The sequence below is a fragment of the Lupinus angustifolius genome, chromosome LG20 (genome assembly GCF_001865875.1).
Source record: "Lupinus angustifolius cultivar Tanjil chromosome LG20, LupAngTanjil_v1.0, whole genome shotgun sequence".
Taxonomy (NCBI): domain Eukaryota; kingdom Viridiplantae; phylum Streptophyta; class Magnoliopsida; order Fabales; family Fabaceae; genus Lupinus; species Lupinus angustifolius.
The window spans coordinates 10,052,835-10,075,041 of record NC_032028.1 but is presented as its reverse complement, the minus strand read 5'-3'; the positions used below and the strand labels follow the sequence as shown (position 1 = coordinate 10,075,041).

Sequence of the window (22,207 nt, the reverse complement as noted above, 5' to 3'; positions counted from 1 at the left end):
GAAGGGAATCCTCCAGGCTACTTCCTTCAAGCTCCTTTTTGAACCTTACAAACTCAAACTGATTGCCCCTCTTATCTCTCTTAGGTGGAAGTACCACCTATCCCACACTCCCCCATTTTGGAACACTACCTACATCTCAGAAGTGCCATTTCTCTGAGGAATGTTTATAAAGAAAATACTCTCACCATTTGTTTCTACATTTTAAGGAATCCTAACCGATTCTTTGAAGCTTGCCCAAGTTCTTTCTTCCTGTCTAGATTTTATGCAAGTTGTTTTAACCTTGCTCTCCTTGCTCCTTCCACAACCTTCCCTCTGTTCCCTCTATTCTTTCTCATATTCTACTTTTGTAATATTAGATTATATCCTTCCTTTTATTCCCACCCCTAGGACTCGTATATTTAGTTACTAATTCCCTTAGGATAGGATGAGTGTCGATGATGTGATCATTGACACTAACTTTATTTTTTAAATAACTATCTAGCATGCATTAGTTAACTATCTCATTATTAAGGGTCGTTCTTACCTCCACACTTTTAACTTTTTAATCATCAATCTTCGGGGAGGGAGGCTGGTACTTAGTATTTACTATTGAAGTAGGTGCTTCCTCCTGAGAAGGGATTTGGTGTTGACTCAAGTATAAGGTTATCACACCTCCTTGAGTCTCCAAACTCCTCAATGAGGTATCAGGCCTCCTTTGATTCTCCATAGTTAACTCCATGAGTTCCTAGAGGGTGTTTTTCAGCTTGTGAGGTGGTGCGAACCTCTTGGTTGAAAGGCTCTTGAAACGATCTATCTTGGTTGGTGTTTGGCCTAAGCTCACGGTTGAGTAGAGCTCTTGAGAATAAGCAGCGGAAATGGATTGAAATTGGATAAAAGAAGATGGAAAAGATTTGAGGTGAAGGCGCCACAACACTTGAGGTGTTGATAAGCCAAAGTGATGCTCGCTACAAGAACGTGGTTCTTGATAAGAACTTCTAATATTGGTTCAACCAAGAAGGTTTGGAGAATACTCTCACAAGGATATAATCCTTTTTGATTCACAAGGAATTCAATTTAACTTTCAACTCAATGTGTTTATTTCATAGTAAAAGTCTTACATTTATAGGCAACCCACTAAGGCTCCCATGGTTTGCAACTAAGACTAATGCATGGTAAATTTACATTGGATTCCACAAAACCAAATGAATCTACTCCTAAACTAGACTATATTCGAGTAGTAAATAAATGAGAACATGTGTTTCGTGTGCTTTATTACAATTGAAAACAAACTTAATGACTTGGCCTATGGTGCTTGATTGCCACGGTTGGATAGTGATGAACATGGGATTCCTTTCCTCCTTAAGTGCACGGGGCACGGCTCAATCATTAAGTGATATGATCAATGAGACTTGAAGACTCCTTAATGCCCATGGCTAAGCTTTGATGAGCTCCATTGGATTCTTCTAATTCAACACATGGAAATTGTTGTAGTTAAGCCTTCTTAATGCTCCTCGGGTACACTTGGACTTGGCATAGGATTCCTTTGCTAAGGAATGAATTTACCATGGCTAAGTGTTGATTAAGGATGCACTAAATAGCATAGAATGTTATTTGTGCATTATGGTAGGCTGCCAACGGCTAGGACATGTTCATAATGCACCACTAATGCACCATTAAGGTCTCAAACGGCCATATGCTAATTTCACATGAGCATATTTGCTCCAACAGCTCTGAAATTAACTTAGGATTCCCCTGGATTAAATGTGCTCAAGTGGATTTAGCTCCAACGGTCCACACATGGTGTTTAAGCCTCATAAATGCTCCATTAAGCTCCTCCGCGGTCATATTGTGAATTCCTTCGAGCAATCTCCCTCCAACGGCTACAATAGTCTTTATTTACCTGCCAAATAATATTAGACTAAGTTAGAATGAGTTTGATTCACGAAAATTGTAAGTTGGTCCAAGCATTTAAGTGTGGGTTACACTTTTAGGCTTGACTTAATCATCCACGAGTCATTTTTCATTCTAGTCAATTTTTATAGGCCGATTTATGACAAAAATACTTGAATTAAATAAACTAAGTGTTGGACAAAAGTTAGCTCACACATTTATTATAAAAATTAAATTTGCTCAATACTAATTAAATTGGTTAGGCCTGATGCGGCACACTAGGCGCATGTGCCTCGATCAGATTTCCAGGCCAGGCCAGTTTGGCCTAGAGCCTAATGCAACACTGGGTGCACCAGAGTCCCCAACTCGGTCAGAGTTGTCTCGGTCAGGAATTGCGCCTGATGCGTCTGGCTCCATGTCAGGGCCATTTTTGGCGCCTTGGTCAGACCTGTGGCCTGACTCATGCGCATGGCATGGTCCATCATTGGCTCAGTCACTACCATGGACGAAGATGCTAGTGAGCATCTTTATACCCCCTTGGGCTATATTTGGCTCACCATCATGGATCAACATTATGAGTTGTCCAAGGGAATTTTGAGCCCTTTTTGCTCTAGCCCTAGTCATAGGACCACTTATGCCTTCAAGGTCATCAATATCAAAGTTAGGCTCTTTGAGGTTCACATCATGAGGTCTATTTAGGTAATGATCCTCCATTTAATTCACCTGCCCCATAAAGGGTGATGAGAAGTACGTGGTGGGATGATTTCCATGATATCTTTCACAAGTTACCCTTAGTTGGAACATGGGCATCTACCAATTGAGCAGTTCCAACTGATGTGAGAGCGTCCTATTTTGTGCTAAAGGCTCAACATTAGCTAATAAATTGTATTTAAACGTTTCATGTGTCGTACTGAAGGGGTTGTCATATCCACAAGGACTTTCCAACTCAGCCTTTTAATATGGTAATCTAATTATGAAATGCTAAAGTTAAAAATGCTCAAAATGGTAATCTAATTATGCAATGCTAAAGTTAGACGCAAGTCCCTAGCAATAGTCTCATTTTGCTAACCCAACAATTAGGTGTAAAAATATTACCTATAATGTCGCAAACAAGTATAAATGCAAGGGGTTGTCATATCCACAAGGACTTGCTAACTCAGTCTTTCAAAATCAGATTACTATCTTATGCTAGTTTTCAAAAGGGTTTTCAATTTGTTGGTGGTTTGGTTGAAAAGTTTTGGTAATAAAGGTGTTGGAATTATGCAACAATTACCTAAATAAAACAAACCTAATTTCATACAGCTTGACATAAAAAACACTAAGAACTAGTGCTTTAGATTACTTAGCAACTCATGAAATAAAGACAAATCTTTAAATACAAGATCAATGATTATGACACACAAATACCTCTATTTCTAGCAACTATACATATCAGTTCAGATTAATGCATGTCCTCAATTATGTTAGCCGTCAAAGTCTTAGTCTATGCTAATATGCTATCAAATTAGCTCTATGTCTAGCAACTAAATTAATAAAATTACAATCTATCATCAAGCATGCCTCTATATCTAGTAACACATACCATCAAGTTTGAGAGTTTTCAATGCAAATATGAATCTATGTCTAGCAAACATATGAATAAAGCCATTCATTATGACAATTGAACATGCAACTACATCTAGTTTTATGCATAAAGGATGAATTACTTGCTTTAGATTATTGAACCAAAATTTCTTCACAAAGTTCTTTTCCTAAGACAACCTACGCATTTCGTCAAACACATACTAAGCATTAAAGCATAGCAAAAACAATTCATAAAAATCAAATTATTTTATCCATAAATCAAATCCCAAAATACATCAATGAATAGAAAGAATCAATCTCAACTAAGAAGCAATCTAATTAAGTATTTTCATACATAACTCGATAAAAATGGAATTCCGAACTTATAGTTCATGGAGAAGTGTCGACTCCTCCATGAACATTAAGAATCCTCACTATTCCTACTTCCTAGTTGTTACATCATATTTCCAAATTACATAAAACTACAAACTAGGAAGTCTAGAAAGCATTCTAAAAATCCTAGGAACTAAATATAGGACTCAACATACTTTCTTTTGTGTTTTAGATTTCCTTTTGTAATCATGAGTTTTGGTTGCTGCACTTAGTGCAACAACTATGCACTGAGTGTGAAGAAGATCTTGCTCCTAACTTTGGCACGGTTCTGATGAAAACACCAAGATCACACAAAAAGAAGGAAAAAGGAAGAAGATGTTGAAGATAAAAGGATATCAAGCTCCCAATAGAGTCTAAGTCTTCAATAGGTACTTCTATCATTTAAAATATAATATAATTAATAAGCAATGATCATATGAAAGTCAAAAACTATTGAAATGAAATTGAAAACTCTTAGATAGAGTAAAAAAAATCTGAAATGCTAAGTAATGAGTTACTTGACCTGAATATCAGGTTACTTGGACTGTGTAATAGGTTACTAGGACTATGTATGAGGTTACCTAACTGAGTAAAAAGTTACCCATCAATTTTACACAGTGTAACCGATTACTACATTGTAGTAACCGATTACTTCTGTGACATGGAGTTTGGATAATCGATTACATCGTGGTGTAACTGATTAGGCAGAGATGTTATAACCATATTTTTAAATCCAAAGTGACCAACTTTCATCACAACTCAATGGGTTTCTGATGTGAACCTCAAAGAGCCTAACTTTGATATTGATGGCCTAGAAGGCATAAGTGGTCATATGACTAGGGCTAGAGCAAAAAGGGCTCAAAATGCCCTTGGACAACTCATAATGTTGATCCATGATGGTGAGCCAAAGATAGCCCAAGGGGGTCTAAAGATGCTCACTAGCATCTTGGTCCATGGTTCTGACCGAGCCAAGGATGGACCAGGCCATGCGCATGAGGCAGGCCACGGGTCTAACCTAGGCGCCAAAAATGGCCCTGGCATGGAGCTAGACGCATCAAGCGCAATTCCTGACCAAGATAACTCTGACCGAGTTGGGGACTCTAGTGCACCCAGCGTTGCACTAGGCGCTGGGCCAAACTGGCCTGGCCAGGAAATATGACCGAGGCGCATGCGCCTAGCGTGCCGCATCAGGCACTGGGCGCGCCTAGCCAATTTAATTAGTATTTAGCAAATTTATTTTTTATAATAAATGTGTGGGCTAACTTTTGTCCAACACTTAGTTTATTTAATTCAAGTATGTTTGTCATAAATATGCCCATAAAAATTGACCAGAATAAAAAATGACTCGTGGATGATTAAGAAGCCTAAAAGTGTAACCGACACTTTAATGCTTGGACCAACTTATAATTTTCGTGAACCAAATTCATTCTAAATTAGTCTAATATTATTTGGCAGGTAAATAAAGACTATTGTAGCCGTTGGAGGGAGATTGCTCGAAGGAATTCACAATATGACCGTGGAGGAGCTTAATAGAGCATTTATGAGGCTTAAACACCATGTCTGGACCATTGGAGCTAAATCAAGCTGAGCACATTTCATCCAGAGGAATCCTAAGTTAATTTCAAAGCTGTTGGAGAAAAGATGCTCGTGTGAAATTAGCAAATGGTCGTTTGAGACCTTAATGGTGCATTAATGGTGAATTATGCACATGTCCTACCCGTTGGCAACCTACCATATTTCACCAATGGCATTGTATGCTATTTAGTGCATCCTTAATCAACACTTAGCAGTGGGAAATTCATTCCTTAGCAAAGTAATCCTATGCCAAGTCCAAGTGTACCCGAGGTGCAGTAAGGAGGCTTAACTACAACAATTTCCATGTGCCAAATTAGAAGAATCCAATGGGGCTCAACAAAGCTTAGTCGTGAGCAATAAGGAGTCTTCAAGTCTCATTGATCATATGACTTAATTGTTGAGTCGTGCACTTAAGGAGGAAAGAAATCCCATGCTTATCATTATCCAACTGTGGCAATCAAGCATCCTAGGCTAAGTCATTAAGTTTGTTTTCAATTGTAATAAAGCACACGAAACACATGTGCTCATTTCTTTACTACTCGAATATAGTCTAGTTTAGGAGTAGATTTATTTGGTTTTATGGAATCCAATGTAAATTTACCATGCATTAGTCTTAGTTGCAAAACCGTGGGAGCCTAGTGGCTTGCTTATAAATGTAAGTCTTTTGCTATGGAATAAACACATTGAGTTGAAAGCTAAATTGAATTCCTTGTGAATCAAAAAGGATTACATCCTTGTGAGAGTATTCTCCAAACCTTCTTGGTTGAACCAAGATTCGAAGTTCTTATCAAGAACCAAGTTCTTGTAGCGAGCATCACTTTGGCTTATCAGCACCTCAAGTGTTGTGGCGCCTTCACCTCAAATATTTTCCATCTTCTTTTATCCAATTTCAATACATTTCTGCTGCTTACTCTCAAGAGCTCTATTCAACCGTGAGCTTAGGCCAAACACCAACCAAGATAGATCGTTTCAAGAGCCTTTTAACAAAGAGGTTCACATCAGTTTAATTCCAATTGTGTCCCAACTTCATGGAAGGGTATATTGGCTGATTGGATGTCTATTTAAAGGCATTAAGACTCCTATTTGAAACACACTTGATACATGAATTACTCACAACTTTTAAAGATAATTCTCTACACTTTCTCTTGTAACTTTTTTCTAAACCTTCAAATTCTTTCTAAAGTTGCTTCAAGTGTAAAGTTCTAATGTTTTCAAACTTAATTACTTTCAAGAGCATTGTATACTTAGTATATTGAGTAAGAGGATTGAAAATTATAGAATTGTTATATCTTTTAAAAGCAATCGTGCCATAGAATTTATTCTTCAAACTTGTTGTAAACTTGTCATCACAAGGGTGTGGTGAGAAGGGGAAAGAGAGTACTTGGAAAGGTTGATTTCCAAAGGTCTTAGGTATTTGCAATTACAACTCAAGATATCTGGTTAAGAAATCTCTTGTGCATCAAGAGTACTGAATGTAGCCTTCGATGGAAAAGAAGGTGAATCAGTATAAAATTTTTGTGTTCTTTCTCTATTTTCTCTGTTCTATCTCTTTTGTTTTGGAGTTTTTGCTTGGCAACATTTCTGCAATATTTTCGCTGCATAAACACTTTGATATTGTAGCATAAAAAATGACCATCACTCCATACAAATAATTCTACTCCCGCTCTTAGTTTCCATCTAATACTTACAATTGACATCAAAGCTTAATTTGGGTAAATTACTCCTAAAGATCCTAACACTTTTGATGGCCTGCCTCTAAGTCTTTTATAGGAGAAGGTTCTGATATTAATAGACCTCCAACATTTATCGGAGATTATGCATTCTGGAAAATCAATATGAGAATCTTCATAGAATCCCTAGACTTAGATATATGTGACTCAATAGAAGAATGTCCATTCATACCACGCATGGTTGTTACTGGGGTTAAACAACCAAAACCAAAATGTTCATGGACCATTGAAGAGAAAATAGAGTTTGATATGACCTTAAAGCCAAAAATATTCTTATGTCGGCTCTAGGAGAAAAAGAATTCTTTAGAATATCAAGTTGCAAATCGTCAAAAGAAATTTGGGACACTTTAGAAAGAATACATGGAAGCAAAGTAGTACAAAGGTCACCAACAAGCAGTGAAACATCAACATCAAAGCAAGAATCCACATGCTCTGTATACAGAAAATCAAATCATGTCAAAGGTTCATGTCCAGCCTTATAAAATTATCATACTTTTAAAAGAAAGAAGGACAAGAAGCACAAAAAAACAAATGTCATATCAGAAGGCAATGATGATGGCTCAAATGCTGAACTTGAAAGTAAAGAGCAAGCACATATTTTCTTGATGGCTTCACACTAGTTAGAATATGATTATGAGGTTAGTAACTCTGACCCAAATAATACTTTTTCATATTATCAGCTGCAAATTGCTTTTATTGAATTACATGAACAATATATTAGACTTTCTAGAATATGCATTAAACAAAAAAATGATATCACTATTATAGAATGTCATAAAAACATTTTAAAGAATGATGTAGATCGTCTCAAGAATAAATATTTTTCTTCCACATATCCAAGTTGTGTTGCTCTTGAAACTAAAGTTTCAATATTAACTCTTGAACTTAATAAACTCAACAAGAGCAGTCATAATTTAGAGAAGATTATAAAAGTCCAAAGACATTCAAAAGATCATAGAGGTCTTGGCAATGCAAATAGTCATGTGGATAAAAATGAGAATGTCGTAGGAAAAACAATCGTGGCAAGCACTATAAAGTTTCATAAAGAAAGTTCCCATACTAATCCTATTTTTAAAATAAAATCTTGGACACATAAGCATCTACTTACTTGTTCTTACTGTGATAAAGTTGGCCACACGCCTAATACTTGTCATATTATAAAATATGTGTGACATCTGGCCAATATAAATGGATAGAGAAAGATGTTAACCCTGCAAGAATCCTTAAAAGTCATAAGCATTATTGTGTTATCATGACAATGACTATTCAAAGCATATAGTATGTGGAGATTCAAAATTTTCATTTTTCAAGAAATAAAGGCTCTTGCTACATATGGAAAGAACAACAAAATAAAAATCATCGCTATAGGTGCATTTATTAAGGGTGTAAAAGTTCGGTTCGGTTTGGTTTTTGATGCAATATAGTGATCGAACCGAACATAAAGATATGGTTCGGTTCTATTCGATTAACCGCAAATTTTATTTAGGAACTGGACCAAACTGTTCATTAATGGTTCAGTTCCGCGGTGTTTCACCTTTCTCTTTTCTTTTCTTTTCTTTCTTCTTCTCTCTCTTCTTTCTTTCTTCTTCTTTATTTTCTAATTGTTTCTGACGTAGTGAGTTAGTGACACTGCTTTTCTTCTTTTTACTCTTACTTTCTTTCTTTAGTTTTTTAGTTTTTATTTCTTTTATTTTGTTTTTTTATTTTCTGTTTTAGTTTTTTAATGTCTATACTTTAATTATTTTACATTTTCATCCTTTGAGGACTGGATAGTGAACACTAGATTGTTAATTTTTTGTGTCTTCTCAATGGACAGTACACATACATAGTAGATATAATATATATTTATTATTGTTTGCTTATTTTTATCCTTCTATTTACCTCTTATTTATAGTCTAAATGTATTAATAATTCTAAATCATATTTCATCTCCTAATTTTAAATCATTACCATTCAAATATATATAAATATTTTTTAGTATGCGGTTTGGTTCCAACGGTTCCAAAATTTGCAAAACCGTGAACTTAATCGAACTTAAATGGTTCCAAATAAAAAAACCCGAACCGAAGCGCGGAACCGAACCGAACTGCATTTTGTGGTTCGGTTCGGTTCCATCGGTTTCGCAGTTTAACAGCTTGGTATGACCGTCGAACAAGCTTTTCACTTGATAAAGGTTTTACCATAGAAAAGATAGATATTATACTGTTTATAAAGAAAATAGATCATCACACGCTTCTTGTTTAAATATATCTTGATGATATTATTTTCAGTTCTACTAATGATCTTTTGTATAATGATTTTGGTAAAATGATGCAAGAAGAGTTTGAGATGTCCATAATAGGAAAATTAATTTACTTTCTTTGACTATTAATCAAATAACTCAGGGATGGTTTCTATGACAGCCAATCTAAATACTGCAAGGATCTGCTAAAACGTTTTGAGATGGATGATTGTAAACCAATTGTCACTCCTATAAGTTCTGGAACCTACATAGATATTGAAGAAGCTGAAAAATGTGTTGATCTTTCTAAGTATCAAGGTATGATCGGTTCCCTACTTTATCTTACTACAACTAGACCTGATATAATGTTTAATGTTTGTCTTTGTGCACATTATCAGTCAAAACCCAAAGAGTCACATCTTATTGTCATTATGAAATATCTTAAAGGCACACTTGATGTAGGAATATGGTATTCAAAAGGAAGTTTATGTGATTTGGTGGGATATTAAGATTTAGATTTTGCTGGATGCAAATTTAAGAGGAAACGTACAAGTGATACTTATCATATTCTAGGAAATGCCCTAGTCTCATGGTCTTGTATGAAGCAGCATGTTTTGTCCTAAGTAATACTGAGGCATAATATATAGCAGCATGTAGTTGTTGTACCCAAATATTATGGCTCAAGCAACAATTGCGGGATTATGGCTTTGACTTGGGTTGCATTCCCATGAAATGTGATAATACTAGTATATGACATCACTTCCTTAGAGACCATGTCCAAAAGAAAGATGCACTCTTGGAATTTGTTGATACACATGACCAATTAGCAAGCATAATCACTAAATCTTTGGTTAAAGAACCATTTTACAAGATTAGACGAGAATTAGGCATACTTGATGAAACTTACTTTTCCTAAAATTGATTTATATGATTATATGTTTTGCTTCATTATGATTATCATATGCCTACTTGTGCTTATACATGTTTAAAAATGCTTATTTTTTACATTCTTGAGGTATGTAATCGATTATTGCTCCTAAGTAACCGATTACCAGGCATCAAATAGCCTAAAAATTCTAAAATTGAAGATTCTAATCGATTACACACATAGTGTAACTGATTAATTTGAAAACAAAGGATTTGTGTAACCGATTACTCACTTGGAGTAATCAATTATACTGCACTGTATTTAAAGGTTTTTATCCATTTTTCAAACTTCATATTCCTCATTCAAACCTCTTTAAACCGTGGTAGCCCCTACAATCTCAAAAAACCATCATACTCAACCGTTTTGAGTGATTTTTGAGTCTATTCATATCATATTTTCACTTTCAAACACATTGCAACCTTCATTTTCGTGTTTGGTGGCTTAAATTAGAAAACTCAATTCTCAAAATCCCAAAACCTAGTTTCTTCAAAAACTTCAATTTCATGGCTTCAATTTCCAAAACCACGAAGCAACGGACCAATGTGGCTTCAAGTGATACAGCAAGAGGAGTCAAAGTTTGCAAGTCTGTTTTTCTACGTAGTTTTGATGAAGACAAAGATTTGAGGAAAGTTTGAAGATTGATTCAACTCAATGAGCAACAAGATGAAGATTCAAGGTCATCTAGAATTAGGAAATTATTTTATATCTTTGTAGAGTTTTAAGATGATTGCTTAGTTTGAGTCTAGGTTAGGTAAACTGAGGATGGGAATCTCACAAGGCTAAAAATAAGTAAAACTTAAAATAAGAGAGTCCTTCATCCATTCATGATAGTTAGTATGCATTGATTCCATAAAAATATCACTTATTTTGAAATCATACTTTGCATATGCATACATCTCATAGAAGGTATTACCATGCATCAAGAATCTCACTTTTCACATAGTTAATCGACTATGAAAGAAGTTAAGCGATTAAATAAGTTCCAAAGACTTTTGATTAAGATTTGTGAATTTAGATATTCGATTAAGTATCTTAGTAATTGATTAATGATTAATGTCCAACAGAATTGAAACTATTTTCAAAGACGTTAACCGATTAACTACATGGATAATCGACTAAAGTCAAGTAAAATTTGTTTTATATATAAGGTTATATTTTAACTCATGAGTAAGAATTAAACAATCAAAAATTTCAGATCATACTCATATCATAAGAAAATTCTCTGCATCTATTTCAAGTTAAAAAGTGTTTAAGTTATTGAGTGATTTTCAAAGAGAAGAGTGAACTTGTTTCACAATTTTTTAAAGTGTGTTATACATTTTCATACACAAATACTCTCAGTTTTTCACCAATTTTTGTGTATCTTTGTGAGATTCTTGTGTGAGGTTTTTATAGCTCATCTTAGAGTGATTAAATTGCACTTAGTGAGTGCATCAAAATTCAACATTCTTATAAGTCATTTGAGAGAAGAATCGCCCTAGTTGTGTTTAGGTTGATTAATGTTCTTCATTGCTTATACAAAGGCCTTGAAAAAAAACAAGAATCGACTAGGACAGAACCATGAGGAAGTGTGGTATTCGAAAGAGGCGAGAGAAGGTCAAATCATATTGCTTGCCTTAGAGTTCAAGAAAGGAGCCCCGGTAAAAGTGTCAAATTGGAAGCTTGCTTGTAATTGACATTAAGTTTCTAGTGCAGAAAAATCTTCAAAACCACACAGGAAGACTAGATGTAGTTTGCAAGTGGACCCGCAAACGAACCACAATAAAATTCTCCAACTTTTTCTTCTCTACCGTTATCTCATTTATTTTACGTCTTTACATTCTTTAAAGTTTTCTTGATTCATCACTTGCCCATTAATTGATAAATGTGTGGGGCATTCTGTGAAATTGATATGTTTTAGTAAAAAAATTAATTTTTTAAGATATTAGCTGTGAAATAATTGTTTTCAAGAATATCAAGAACTGTCAGGATAATCGATTAATATTTCCATTAACCGATTAAGACGTTACGATCTTTAATCGATTAAAAACCTTGATAATCGATTATAATCGTTATTTTTCAAAAATTAGAATTAACTAGTAAAGTGGTAACTTTGTAGCGTGATACCTATTTACCCCCTATAGGTGTGTTTATACTCTGATCGTACCCAACACCAAGAAAGCCACAAACCTCTTTGAGACTAATCCATTGGACTTGGCTTGATTTCTTGCTAACGAGGAAAAATGCAATATGTTCATGGAGCATTTTATGTAGAGACCCATTTTTGCTCCAAAATTTGGTACGTTACACTTTCTTGAATCTGATGATTTCATTTTCCCCACTCTTCTTAGGCAACAAAACATGTTTAACTTCTGTGAAATGCACTGTACCTACTACCCGAAACTTGTAAGGGTAATTTAGTGCAATTTGACTTTCAAGAAGAATAAACTCTTCTCATTTGTCAAAGGCAAGGAACTTGCCATAGACTTTCGAACTTTAAGTTCAATTTGTGGTAATAGACCATAAATAGGGACTATAGTAAAATGAGGCTTACAGTGTGATGACTTAGAAGGGTATAACAAATAAGATTTTTATTACTCTATGTGTAGATATTCTAAGAGGGAAATTGAATTGCATAAGCAAAGGGCCATAAGTGATACTGTGAAAAACAGAATTATTCTTACTGTTGGAAATCTAAACCTAGAGGATTGTTTGCTTCATTACTTTCTTAGTAACATAATAGTTCCAAAAATTTCAGATCATTCACAACTTAGCTATATGGAACTACAACTGATGTATACTATTAAGCATAATGTCCCGATAAAATGGAGATTGATGGTAATGAGACAAATGTGGACCTTTAAAGGTGATTTTGGTCTCTTACCTTATGTTATCATCATAACTTCCATTTTTGAGCATTTTGGTGTATCTCTTACTAGAGAATCAAAGACCATACTTGATGCTCGGGAAAATAAGATCGATGTGAATGTCATCCATAAAATGGGATTCTTTCGAGATACTAATGATATGATCTATAAGCATCATATTGATCATCAGACTGCTCAATCTACTGATTCTCCTACTCAACTACCCTCTTTGTTCCATGTGGAGTCATCATCATTTGCTTCCATTCCTTCCAATCAAATGGTTATGGACGAGTTATTCTCACTTTGAGGGTACATTACCACAAGGATGGATGCTCTTGATGTTACGAATCAACAAGTTCAAGCAAAACTTCATAGATTGTCATATCGATTGTACTATATGGATTTGGATGTTGAGGATAGTGAGCTAGAATCGTAGAGCAGTTTGACTAGGATTTGTGTAGTTTGTTCATTTTGTTGTTATTGCTACTGAACTTATTGGATGTGTTGTTGTGTACATGGCTTTAACTTTTATCTTATGTCTTGAATATACTTATTATGCTTTACTACTGGTTAATTCTATAGAATTTCAGTTATCTCATCATCTTATGGCATTTGATATTCTTAAAATTTCACACTACTTTACTAAATTTTGACCTTGGCTTCAAAATAAGTCAACATATATTGATACCCTTTTTAGTTTTTATATGTATATATTGTGCTAGAAACCTAGTTTTTTCCTTTTTTTGATGAAGACAAAAGGGGAGAAAAGTTGAAGTTTATACTTTTTCTGTCAAAATTTCTTTCAAGTACAATCTTAAATACAAAGGAGGAGCTTACATGATAGAGGGAGCATACACAGTAAAAAATGTAAAAACTCATGAAGTATGATCATCTGCTAATCTAAAAAAAACTACAATTTCAATAGGTGTTGGTTTGTCATCGTCAAAAGGGGGAGATTGTGAAGAAGATCTTGCTTCTGACCTTGGCACAATTTTGATGAAGATACCAAGATCACACAAAAAGAAGGAAAAAGGAAGAAGATGTTGAAGACAAAAGAAGATGAAGCTTCAAATAGAGTCTAAGTCTTCAATAGGTACTTCTATCCTTCATAGAATCCCTAGACTTAGATATATGAGACTCAATAGAGGAAGGTCCATTCATAGTAGACATGGTTGTTCATCGGGTTCAACAACCAAAATTAAAATGTTAATGGACCATTAAATAGAAAAATAGAGTTTGATATGACCTTAAAGCCAAAAGCATTCTTATGTCGGCTCTAGGAAAAAAAGAATTATTTAGAGTATCAAGTTGCAAATCGTCAAAAGAAATTTGGGTCACTCTAGAAAGAATACATGGAAGCAAAGAAGTATAAAGGTTGGCAACAAACAATGAAGCATCAATATCAAAGCTAGAATCTACATGTTGTGTATGCAGAAGACCAAATCATGTCAAAGGTACTTGTCCAGCCTTACAAAGTCAACATACTATTAAAAGAAAGAAGGACAAGAAGCACACAAAAAAATGTCATATCAAAAGATAATAATGTTGGCCAAATGCTGAACTTGAAATTAAGGAGCAAACACATATTTCCTTGATGGCTTCCCACTAATCAGGATATGATTATGAGGTTAATAACTCTGAAACAAATGATATATTTTCATATGATGAGTTACAAAATGCTTTTAGTGAATTGCAACATCTTCTGTTTCCTTATTCCTTTAGTTGATAAACTAATTTCATTCAAAAAGTACAACTTCTGCAATTGTAAAATGTAAAAAACAATAAAACATGTGTCTAGCTTTACATTACTATGATTTCATGTATGTATGTTCTATTATTTATTAATTTATTATATATCAATCGGGTTCATAGTGGGTTCGGTAGGGTATTTGCTATACCAAACTCAAACCTGAACACGAAAATGGAACTTGGGTAAAATCTGAATCCAATCATTACGGGTTTTCCCTTGGGTTCGTATGGGTACCCACGAGTAGTGTTGTGAGAAACAGACGAGATGGTCCAACTGGTCCGATTGCTGACTGGACTTGAAAACGTCTTTGGTTTTTAGTCATAACCGAATAAGGGGTTGAATCGCTTTGAACTAGAGAAATTCTAGTGCGACTGTGTTAAACCCGGTTAAACTATAATAACCCGTGAATTAAACAAAAAGATTGACTTAAAATTTAAAAATTTGGAACACTACTCTAATGTTTTGTTTAACTTCAGTCCAAAAAAGATGGAGATATGTTACTTCAATATAATTATATAATTATTAATTATATAAGATTTTGTATTTATATATAGTTATATATTTATAGATAAATATGATTAGTTTTATATGAAATCACCCGATCCAGTGGACAATTAATCATTTAAACCAGTTAAACCTTATATGGAAACCCTTCTGACTTGATGTCCAGATCGTAGTATTGATAATTAGGGTGTGCATAAGCATACCCATTTTTAAATAGGACATGAAATATCATGTTTTGTTTGTCCTAAACATAGGCAGGACATGCTTGCAGATCGCCCGGAATAAAATTACAAAATATATATATACAAATATGTATACAATAATCATATAAAGTAAACAATACATAATTTGCTTACAATATACAAATGTATCTATCATAATAAATAATATACATAATATATAATTTATATACAAAATTCAAAAGAAATAGTATATATATAGTTATATATATAATATAAAAAATACAAATGTATATATATAATAAGAAAATGATAGTATTTTCTAAAGTTTGATATACAAATTCATATAATAAGTGAAATACACTTTCCACATTTGACAAAATACATATAAATTTGTATATTATGTTCAACACTTTCTTCAATAATGCCTGTGGGCCACCCATTTTGTCTAGTTGAAATACTCGTAGGCAAATAGGGCATGTTGGACGGACATTTAAGGGTGAATGCACACATTTTTCATTGTATGCCCACCCAAGGGTGGGCCCATAAGCTTTGTCCAAATTGCCAATAATAACAGCAAACGATATACTTTGTAGAACAACAGATGTGTTCCTGTAGATAAAATGATAAAAAATACTTTAATTAATTTAAAAAAATCAGAGGGCTGATTATATATATATAGACATACATGTATGCATATATATTAATATATCCAACTAAAGACAGAAAATTTGCATAATTCTTACTCGTCCATAAGATGTTTGATGTCAAATTCAAATTCATGTACATTTTGAATCTTGCACAAACTCACGAATGGACATTTTATTCATTTGTGTATGCTTTTAGGGATGAAGAAACTTTTTGCTTTGTACATTTATATGCTTGTTAACGAATCAGGACATAACAAATATTGCAGTGTGAACCTTAAAATATGTGGTGTAAAGTTTTGATCCCTAAGTTTTTTTCTTCTAAACATTAAATTCTAACAAATGAAAGGATAATATATTGGCTTAATCTTGAGTAGGGATGGCAAAAAAACCCGTACCCATAGGTACCTCTGGATAAAACCCATACTGGCATGGGTACGGGTCACAAACGAATACTCACAGGTATTATAAACAGGTTTTTAAAAATACATGTAGTACACACGGGTTGGTACGGGTATTATGGTACCCATGTCCGCGGGTACCCATTATTTATATGATTAATATATTATATTTAATTAAAATAAAAAGTATATTATTCTGACATTCATTACATTATGTATATTTTTTCATGAAACACCCTACAAATATTATTACATGGGTAGAAATACACATGTTTTACAAAGAAAATATATATTTTTTTGTTAAGGAAATGAGAACAAAAAATCACACAAATAGAAAACACCAATAAATTTAGCATTTTTTCCAAATATTCAATCAAAAGGTACAAAAATAATTAAATTTCATATCATTTGAAACATAATATAAGTACAAAATTAAAAATTCATTTATAATATATGAAACTCACAGGTACGCGTTGTACTCGCAGGTACCCAGAAGTACCCGCAAATACCCACACAAGATACCCATACGGATACGAACAGGTATGAATAAAGCTCTCTTATTTTAAATAAAACGGGTAGCAGATAGCTACTACCGTACGTGCTATCCCTAATCTTGAGAAACTAAATGACTAAATTATTAAGGTTTGACATTTGTTGGGCTTTTAACTTTATATGGGTAAATTTTAACTATTGATTCTAAAAAAATATAAATAAAAAGAAAATACACTTTCTTATTTGTTATTAGTTTTTTATTGGATATTTATTCTTTTTTATCATTACAATTTTAACTAAACCTTCATAATAATTATCTCTACGTAACAACGTGCATGGCATAGCCATATTCGAACGAGGCAGAGAGAGAAACATTATCCATGGCCAAGGACAGAGAGAGAGATTCATACGCAGATAACGAAAGGAACGAGTTTGATGAGTCAACCCAACACGATGAAGAACCTGACCCAGTGGAGGAAATCCAACGAGTAATCGAATCGGTGGCTCAATTTGGCGCATATAGAAGGACGCAGAGGAAAGAATGCCACAACCTTGTTCGTCGTTTCAAGCTCACGTTGCCCCTTATAGAAGAGGTTCGTGACCTCAACGAACCCATTCCTGAAATGGGTTTGGCATGGTTAAGAAACTTGAGAGATGCGCTGTTTTGTGCCAAAGAACTATTGAGATTGTGCAGCCAAGGAAGCAAGATTCACCTTGTAAGGGTCTTTGTCAACAAAAATGGATTCGATTTTCATTTGTGAGAAACATTGAAAACATTAAACAAATTTTTGTTCTAGATTTAAAACTATTTTAAATATTCAGGCTTTTGTTTTTTATATTTTGACATTATATTACAGCTTAAATGCATGGTTTATAATGGCTATCAACTAGAAATTTAGTTTTGAAGGGAACCAGATCAAAAGTTTCTACCTTGATCATGCATATAAGATTTTTAGCTTTTCATCAAAAAAAATTGTACATGACAATTATTATGCATAAATCCATGGTTTAGGAGGACAATCATCCACAACTAGTAACTTTTAGGTAAAAAGCTAAAAAAATGTTGATGCTATGGTGCATTCCGAGTTGGATTTTGGAGGACGGAGAAAAAATATAAAAAATTAGAGTCGTCTCATAATTATATTTCGTGTTTTTGAAGTTTTCTCTTTCTCCTCCAAAACATAAACGAGAGTTGGATTTTGGAGGGGATCGGAAAGGGAAAGGGAAAGTTTCAAAACCATGAAATATACTTGTGAAATGACCCTAAAGCCTTTATTTTTTTCCTTGTTTCCCACCAAAACTTAACTCGGAAACATACTCTAAAAGTCAAGGTAGAGGAAGGGACCAAAACTTAACTCGGAAACATACTCTAAAAGTCGGGGTAGAGGAAGGGATAATAGGTATGTATTGTCCTCCAAACATTGTTACCTCTTTCATGTACTCTCTATATTATGCATAGTTTGGTTTTAAATCTCTGAACTATTTTTCTCTTTATAATATATATGTTTGGTTTGTTCCATCTCCCTTGCAAGTTAAATTTTCTTCATCTTATATATAAGTTTTTTAGCCTTTTACCCAAAAGTTAGTTGTTGGGATAGGGTGACAAACTTGATGCATTATTAAACCTTCAAGCTTATATGGATTAAGGCATGTTAAATGTATAAAACTAATGAGTGTTTCACCTAGCATAAGAGATGAATGTTGACAAGAATCGAGTTTTTACAAAATGCAGTGTTTGTGTTTTTTGTTTCAGGCACTGGAGGGTGAGGCTGTTATGGTAAGGTTTCATTGTGTTTATGAAAAAATGAGTCAGGCCTTCGATGGTGTTCCTTGTGATCTATTGGGGATCTCAGAGGAAGTCAAAGAACAGGTCAGTTTTGTTTTCATTTCTCATATATTTGTTCATGTTGGTCTGTTACTTTGTTCTGTTCATTTGTATAGAAAAGTTATTGTTATTTGGAGAGGCTTTTGAAGTATGAAAATGATTTTGGGAAGTAATTTTGTGTACATGTGTTTTTCTTAGGGTTTGTTTCTGAATTAAAGTTTTGGCTTTATAGCCATGTCATTAGTAGTTGGGAATGTTAGTAGTTTTGAAATATGCAAATCAATAATTAAATGCATATGGGAACTCATCCTTAATTTCTAAATCTTAATCTGCCATTTTAAGATAATATATAATGTTTATATTGTGATTCAGCTTGAGCTAATGCATGTGCAACTCAAACGAGCCAGAAAGAGAACAGACACACAAGACATAGAACTTGCAATGGATATGATGGTTGTATTTTCTGAAGAGGATGATAGAAATGCTGATAGTGCTATTGTTGAAAGACTAGCCAAAAAGCTAGAACTTCATAGTGTTGATGATCTTAACATTGAAACTATGGCTATAAGGAAACTTGCCAAAGAAAGAAAATGGCAACATGCAGAAAGTACTCAACGAATGATTCGAGTTCTTAACAAATTCAAACGAATTGTGGGAATGGAAGAAACCAATGTTGTTGATGATCCTATCATGCCTAGGATGCTTCAGAAGTGTACATCTTTGGTCATCCCTCATGAGTTTCTCTGCCCAATTACACTAGAAATCATGACAGATCCTGTTATTGTCGCAAGTGGGCAGGTAATTAATCACAAAGTTGTTGAATGATTTTTTTACTGTGATGAAGAGTAAAAGCCTTTAATTTGAAGTGGAGCAAAGATTTCTTGTCTCAAATTTTGTCTTGAATTTTGTTTGTTCGGACTACGATCAAAGAGCCTCCAATTAGTAGGAGTTTCATTGTTAGTGGGACACGTGGACTTAATCTGAGTTAAGTGTGTGTCGCCCACATTTGAGTGGGAGATTGTTGGTTTTTATTCAAGTTATTCAAGTGTGAAGTCTCACATTGGATATAAAGGGAGAAGTAAAAGAGTTTACAAGTGGAAAAGACTCATAGAACTAATGTCTTAAGGTTTTTGTTCAAAATGTGATGTTTCACTTATGACTCTCCACTTTTCTCATATCCTGGTAATAATGGAACTCCCCGGTAGTTAGAGACTTCATGTCGTAGTCTGATCTAACAAATGTAAAAACATAAATAATAATAAATGTTTAAAGTTTTTAATTGAATGACATGTTTTTATTGGTGTGGAAGAGGATTTGGGACAAAAGATGTTTGTTCTTTAAAGTGACACTAGGCATACTTTTTGAACTAGTAAGTTTTCTTTTCTCTACATAAAGATGCTGACAAAACATCTCTTTACAACATTTTTTCTCTTGTAATTGTGTTTCCATCAAAGACATATGAAAGGGAAAGCATAGAGAGGTGGTTCAAATCCAATCATAAGACATGCCCAAAGACTAGACAACCTTTGGCTCACTTGTCATTAGCACCAAATTATGCCTTAAAAAACTTGATTGCAGTATGGTGTGACAACAACAACTTCAAACTTCCTAAAAAGGTTACTTCTTTAGATCAAGAAAGCTGCTCTATGGATAACACAGAAGAAATTCCATCATTGGTTGAGAGTTTATCATCTATTCATTTAGAAGAGCAGAGAAAGGCAGTGGAGAAGATACGTTTGCTATCGAAGGAAAATGCCGAAAACCGGGTTTTGGTTGCTGAGCATGGTGGAATACCACCATTAGTGCAACTTTTGTTCTACCCTGACCCAAAAATACAAGAGCATGCTGTGACAGCACTATTAAATTTATCAATTGATGAAGGAAACAAGAAACTTATATCAAAAGATGGAGCTATTCCTGCTATTATAGAAGTGTTAGAGAATGGAAGTACTGTGGCTAAGGAAAATTCTGCAGCAGCATTATTTAGCTTGTCAATGCTTGATGAGAATAAAGAAGTTGTTGGGTTATCAAATGGAATTCCTCCATTGGTAAATCTATTGCAGAATGGGACAGTTAGAGGGAAAAAAGATGCTGCTACAGCACTCTTTAACTTGTCTCTTATTCATGCAAACAAAGGTCGAGCTATTAGTGCTGGTATTGTCGCACCTTTACTACAATTGCTCAAGGATATAAACTTAGGCATGATTGATGAAGCACTCTCCATTCTACTACTCCTTGTATCGAATCCAGAAGGGAGACAAGAGATTGGACAACTGTCTTTCATTGAAACTCTTGTCGATTTCACTCGAGAAGGGACCCCGAAGAACAAGGAATGTGCTACTTCTGTTCTTCTTGAGTTGTGTTCTACAAATTCCTCATTTATATTGACAGCACTTCAGTTTGGAGTATATGAGCATCTAGTTGAGATAAAACAAAGTGGGACAAATAGGGCTAAAAGGAAAGCAAATGCAATCTTAGAGCTAATAAGCAAGAGTGAGCAAATTTAATGTTGTTTTCTCCAATGTAGATACAAATTGGACTTTGTCATGGTAAATAATTTAAATTGATTAATTCTTTAAACCATGTCTTTGAAGCATATATAGTGTAAAAGCATGTTAAAGAGATGTATGTAATTAAATTCTTTATCATTCATTCATATGATTAGTTACAAGAAAGATGCTGCTACAAGCCTACAACTCTTTTAACTTTTCTCTCAAGTTTTGGCATAGACTATGTGTTTGAATCTACAAAGACTGCGTGTTCGAATCTTCGTTTCTTCATGCATCAAATATAACACTTCCTTGATCCAACAAGTTTATGGGAAGGTTTCATGTTGCAACACCATGTAAATGCAAACATGTACCAGATTCATAAAATATTTTGTTCTAATTAATGTAATTAGGTTTTGTTCTAGTTTTAATCATATAGAGCTGCATATCACGTAGTTTTAATTATTTTATTTAGACCATAATATTAATTTAATTGAAACTGCATAACATATTATTAATGTAAAATTATCAACGGAGTTGGTTCAAGTGACATGCTTGATTTCCTTTAAGTAATGTCTCGAATTCGAGTCTTATGGATGAAAAAATATTCGCTAAAAGAGTTAGCCCCACATAAATGTGTATGTAAAATATGGAAACCAAAAAAAATTATTATTAATGTAAAATTGGTGAGATCATTAATTAAACATAAAATCCCTAAAAAAATATATTTAGTTGTATGATTTCAATGCTTGACACGCTGATCTAGTAGTGACTTTTGAATGTGGATCCTAAAATAAAGAAACGAGCATAAGATGA

At 33.9% G+C, this 22,207-nt stretch overlaps 1 protein-coding gene across 1 annotated transcript; it reads left to right on the top strand.

Moving 5' to 3' along the window:
• LOC109335372 (U-box domain-containing protein 15-like) lies at positions 17,408–21,527 on the top strand. Its single transcript, XM_019571512.1, has 4 exons — positions 17,408–17,793; positions 18,831–18,947; positions 19,275–19,700; positions 20,357–21,527. The coding sequence occupies exons 1-4, from the start codon at positions 17,458–17,460 to the stop codon at positions 21,407–21,409; spliced, it is 1,932 nt and encodes a 643-aa protein (XP_019427057.1). The 5' UTR covers positions 17,408–17,457; the 3' UTR covers positions 21,410–21,527.

Bases quoted from the DNA above. Each gene is read 5' to 3' on its own strand.
- LOC109335372 (XM_019571512.1), top strand. From the start codon at position 17,458: ATGGCCAAGGACAGAGAGAGAGATTCATACGCAGATAACGAAAGGAAC. The intron at 17,794-18,830 runs GTAAGGGTCTTT...TTTTTGTTTCAG, and splicing joins AAGGAAGCAAGATTCACCTT to GCACTGGAGGGTGAGGCTGT. The intron at 19,701-20,356 runs GTAATTAATCAC...TTTCCATCAAAG, and splicing joins TTATTGTCGCAAGTGGGCAG to ACATATGAAAGGGAAAGCAT.